The following is a 5780-nucleotide window of genomic DNA, read 5'->3' as shown; positions in this document are numbered from 1 at the left end:
TGGCCACATTATCTATGTCGTTAGTGGGACAGTTTGGATCCAGATCAAGAATGATGGAGTTGTAATACCAGATATGTTAATATCAGACACTAACACCAGCGATTTGAATCATCCAGTTCCTGAATTCACGTAAAAATCTCATCAAAGTATGAGAGATACCTTGGAAAGAGCTTGAGGCAATATTTTGAATGCAGGTGTGTTGTTTATCAGAAGCTCTGCCTACTATTTCATGGACTCCACAGGAGCTCTTTGGCAAAAGAAATATACACAACCCCCCACCCCCCCGCAAACCAAACAAGAGGTCCATGCTTTTTGTTATGTATTTGCAATAGAACATACTCAAAAGCTGTCTAAGGTAAATGCACTACTTCAAGCTAAATGTCTTGGAAGAGGCATATGTTGGTTGTCTCATAGCCTTTCTTACATATCATTTTCCACTATATGAAACCTCTTTTCAAATATGTAGCATTTGCCCAATCTTGAAAGGTGAGTGCTCACTAAACTCTTCCACTGGACTGCTTTACAATGAAAGGAAATGGTGTATCTAAGATAGGACTACTGAAATTCTAAAAGATAGTGGTTTAAACTGGTTTTATCTCCCATGGTCCCATGAAAATAAGACTAAAGATTATTATGCATCACCTATAAAATATCATTAAGAATGAGCTATCGAAAGCAAAGAGAAATACAGCATATATTTCCTATCATTATTACTAAGACAATTATTTACTTGTAAGTAAGTAACACTTTACTGCAATTTGCAGAAAAAGCTAATTGTTCAAATCTGTGAGCATCATGATGAGTCCTTTAAGTGAAAGAGGAACACTGGATTTAGACCATACTTCACATTGCTTTCTCTATGCCCTGTTTGCATGTAGCAGCAATCAATGTGAAAGTGAACAGTAGCTTTCTTCTGCCTGGTATAAATACTTCCATTTATACCTTATCAGTACAAAAGTGAACAAGCTCAAGTAATTTCATTGGCATCATTTAATAAGGAAAAAACAAGTGATCATTTAAATAATTAGAAATATTTTGTCAATTCTGAGTGGATGATCACAACAGCTAAATTATTCAATTTTATTATTTACCAAACGCTCATATACCAGGATACCAGGATTAAGTTAGTTTCACCATGGTTCATTCTCCTGACTTTCAATATTACATTAACTCTTATTCATGTGCTTCATGTTCTACAACCAGTTTTCAAAACTTTAGAAGGTACCAACCTGAATGCTGTGAGATACTCAACATCACCCATAGGAGGATCCAAGCCACCTGTCCAAGCAATATTTATGTTAAACCCTTCACCAGGGCCACTTCCAACCTGAAAAGTAGGAATAAAATGCCAAAAGGAGTGAAGAAGAGGAAAAAGGAGGAGGAAATGAGAGAGGGAAAAGGGAAAAAAAAGAAAAATTTCTCAAGTGTGCTTTAGAAACAAACATCAAACAACATGTCAGATCAGCCAAGCCTTGTTTGACAAGGACTGCTCTGGGTTATGCACTTGTTCTCCACTGGTCCCCTGCTCCCAGTGGACAATTTGGTAATCTGGTGTAATTTAAAGAACCAGAGAAGGACAAGAAAATTAGGGGTAATCATGCAATGCAATTACCTGAAAGATACAAATAAAAATGGGGCTCTAAAGAAATAAACCTAACCTCATTTGGGGCTCCACTGCCGGGGAAGAAGTTGCCTTCATCATAGCGATGGAGGGAAACATACAGGATGCTGGGGTCAGCATAAAAAGCCTGCTGTGTACCGTTGCCATGGTGAACATCCTAAAGGAGAAAGAAAACAGATGACAAATGTAATAATGTCCAACTCAGTGTAGAGAGCTCAGTTCTGCTTTCTTTTACACCCCCCTCCTCTCTCTCTCTGAGTTTCTCTCCCTCTCCCCTGCCCTCCTTTTGTCTTTCCCTTTCCCCCTCCCTTCACCACCCCATACTTCCTGAACTTTCAGGCAAATTACTCTTTAATGCACTCATTTTTTAAACTGGCTTCTAAAAATCAGGAAACCATAGCGAGCGTGCCCTGGAGACTCCAGATGAGCAGTCATTGAGAAATCCCAGTCCTTTTGTACAATTAGATATTTATACACCGGCTCTTTGTACTCCTTGCCTCAGTGATGGAATCTAGCATCCTGTTTTATGGAGGAATTTTATGACTTATTAACTGCCAACAGTTCATAACCCCTCAGGCTTAATTAACTAGCCTCATTGGCCTCTGAAGAAAGACTAATGTTTAAACTACAAACTAGTATTTTGCAGAAGGATCTATGGTTTACAGAGCTTTTTCACAATTCTTGACAGAACACTAAACATAAGAGTATTCATTGATTTGCCAAGTTCCACTATTGAGGTCAAAGGCTCTGCGACCAGCTGAGTAAATTGGCTTTCTTGAAACATTCAGTTCAGTTCAGTCCCTCAGCAGTTAGATCCACATCAAAAGAGATGCCAGATGCGGAAAGGACTTCATACTTCATTTTTGCAAAATCATGACGGCAACAGTTGAAGACATTGGAATATGATCTCATTAGCTATTAAATCATCTGGCAGATAGGATGGTGCCTTCCACAATCAAGGAGTGACCTTGGCCAGTCTCCATATTTCAAACATTATATAACAACAGTGAATAAAATCCTGTCATTAAATAAAATACTTAAAAAGAAATGCTGACAGTATTCCATATAACAAAGGCTGATGATGCAGACTTTCCCACTTTTTTAAGTTTTGTTTTCACAGTTCTACTACTGTACTCAGTGGTTAGGCACACAGGAATTTTACAAGTGAAAAGGGAAAATCCACTTGCCTTTTAGTATAGGAAAAGTCAAAAAAAAAAGCTTCTCCACTGGCATTTCTAAGAAGCTGAGAAGTTATAGATATTGTTGATTTTCCTCCTTTAAGCTATTCCTTTGTAATTTCTGATTTAAAGAGAGAATTAAAAAGGAGGACAGACAAGGTACTCTGATTGGCAACACTGTCACCAAGATTGTATTTATTTTACAAATGTTATGAGGTCTAAACCAAATTTATTATCAGAGGAACAATGGTCACACTTTCCTCAGAATTCCTAGACTCCAGAAAGGTTCAAGGTATACATTGCCAACAGCACAGCAAGCACTGACCATTGCTTGCCCTCTTTGCCAGCTGATGTGGCCCATGACATTGTTCATCCACATTGTGCAGAACTCTCTACATTGAGTCATACTTGTACTGCATTGTGCTTGTCTTAGACCTCCACTGAGACCTTTGTAGGGTCATATTATAATGGTTTCTTTTCTTTTCTCAGTTGAAAGTACTTGAAACAACATGAGGATGGAGTTACAGCTCAACTGCGACTTAATGCCAAGGTTAAATGTAACACATTAGGGGTGCAAAGGAGTACTCACTAGTGTGAGGGTGTTGGAGATTTGAGGCTGCCAGGATAGCATTAAAGGGCTCTGACTGGCAAATGATGTAAAATCTGGCATGCAAACTAACCTGATAATCCCATTCAGTCTTCAGCTATGATGGAATTAATTGATTTACTCCAAAACAGACTCATAACCTGCTAACATAGATGCAAGTATGGATCATCTTGGAACAAGGATTGCAACAACTTGAGAAGCAATGCTGGCCCCATACATAGATCTGCAGGGACTGTGACTGAAAACACAATAGGACTTCATTTTATGATTTTTATTAGTCTTTCTTTTCCATGCATATTTGGGGCTTTAGATATATTCTCACTGTAACAGTTTATCCAAATGAGAAGAAAAAATATTAAAGGGCCATACAGAGATTTTCTTACTTACTATGTTTTATTGTTCAAATCTCAAAGCTATCTTTCTTGTCTAAACTTTAATTCCACCAAGGGTTACTCCGTTTTGAGGAGCAGTAACTTCTCTGGTTAGACAAAGGAATGTGTTCTTTAAGACTGCGGATGTTCATATTCTGCCCTTAGTAGGTCAAATGTATTCAGGGTATATAAGTCAGTTCAAAGATGGAGATTTAGCCAAATGGTGGAATGAGGAAGAAAAACTGTCAGAAAGGTCTTTCACTTTAGTGTAGAAATAAATGAAGGGATGATTGAAAATTAACAAATTAAGAGTTCATATGGATGTAGCACCTATGAAGACTACACAATTTGTAACTGGAATATACTTTAGCACGTGGGATTGGATGTTACTTTTCAGTATTTATATGTTACATTGTATTGTATAACATGTATAACTGCCAACTTGCATGGGATCCAGCTGTACTAGTCACTATCAAAATATAGGCTTAAAGGTAAATTTCAAGTCTAACATCTGTAATTCCATTCTTTCCTTCAGATGTCCCAAACTCTCCATGGGTGGGAAAAAAGACATCATTATTAAAATGCTCGTTCTTTCAGTTCATCCTGTGATTTATCCATAGTTTGCATGCATAAGAAATTTTCCATATGAATCTTTGTATGTCAATGCTCTGATGATGGAGAAGACTAGGGACTGGACTGCAACTGCTCCAGGAATGAAGTAACCTGCATCGGATATATATTTCTTCCTTTTCACCAGCTGAGTTATTTTGGCCAATGGGACAGAGTTAGAGAGAGGCTGAGTATTCCCTATCTACTTTCCAGGGTAAGGATAGGCAGCTTCACAGGTAATCATTTGCACAGGTAATAATTCACACATTTAACCTTGCCGTGAAAAACTGAAGCTGAATTTCTAAGTGCTTATTGACTAAGTAGGTCAAAGGGAAGATTTTACTTCTCTCAACAAGGTGGATGTAACACTTATCGACAAAAAGACTTAAAAATATTCTCAAAATGCAAACTTTGAAGAGTCTTTTCCTATTAAAAAATGAGAATAAACAGAGGTCACTTTTGGCCAGCATTTACAGCAATAAAACTCAATGAACTGAAAGATTCAAGTCAGCAAACAGACACAATATATAGTAGAATTTTTTAGAAATACTGGTTTCTGACAGTTTATAGTTATGTTTCTAAGTGATAGTAGAACAGTCTGAGAAATATTTGAAAAAGATTCTAATAATATTTAAACTATCCTTATACTTATTCTACCACTCATTTTTCACTTGCCATTCCTTCTCCCACAACTCCCCCTTTCTCTGCTTCTCTTCAACAGCCAGTACGCATGTTTAACTGAACAAAAGTGCTAGATGGTAAGGCCATGACTCCACAATAAGATTTAATTATGAGTGCAGATATGAACAAGATTTAGACTATTAAGCCCTGCACTTCAAAACCCCTTTAACATATTTTGTCTTTAAATCTTTTATCACCTGCAAAAATTAATTAAGTGCAGATGTAACGGGTTAGGTTTTGATGCCAGGGTTCATTTCCTGTCTATGCTTTGTCAGACACCCTATTACACCTCGTCATGAACTGTAGGAAAACAAAAATGGTGCTCATAAATCAGCATTCAACTTTCCTTGGGCTGTGCATTGGGCTGATCCTTTAAGTGCACGGCAGAGCTCCAATTCATTATTCATGAAAATAATATAGCCAACATGCCAAATGTCATCTGCATTTAAATAATCCATTTGTTAAACATATTAACTATTGTGTAAGAATGCCTTCTATTAAAATAGAAGACTAATCCAATGAAGTGGATTTTTAATCACATAGCATTCCTTCAGGGAACCATCAAAACCTGGCATACATGACTTGAAAACTTCTTAGAGGGAATGACCTGTCGATTTGTTGAATAATATTGAAGTTACACAACAAGTCGAACCATTGCTAGCTGGGGAAAGTGGCCTATTTGGTTACCGATGCAACAACATTCTTTAAAGAAC

General features: G+C 37.3%; 1 protein-coding gene across 1 annotated transcript in view; it reads right to left on the bottom strand.

Moving 5' to 3' along the window:
- Positions 1-1595: 1595 nt before the first annotated feature.
- Positions 1596-5780, bottom strand: part of HDAC9 (histone deacetylase 9) — a 182694-nt gene continuing 178509 nt past the window's right edge. Inside the window, exon 18 of the mRNA XM_009071883.1 lies at positions 1596-1778. Coding sequence (XP_009070131.1) covers positions 1596-1778 — 183 coding nt within the window. The remainder of the gene's footprint in view (positions 1779-5780) is intronic.

The sequence above is a fragment of the Acanthisitta chloris genome, unplaced genomic scaffold, assembly GCF_000695815.1.
Source record: "Acanthisitta chloris isolate BGI_N310 unplaced genomic scaffold, ASM69581v1 scaffold23793, whole genome shotgun sequence".
Taxonomy (NCBI): Eukaryota; Metazoa; Chordata; class Aves; order Passeriformes; family Acanthisittidae; genus Acanthisitta; species Acanthisitta chloris.
Note: the sequence above shows the minus strand (reverse complement) of the source record. Positions and strands in the feature narration are given on the sequence as shown.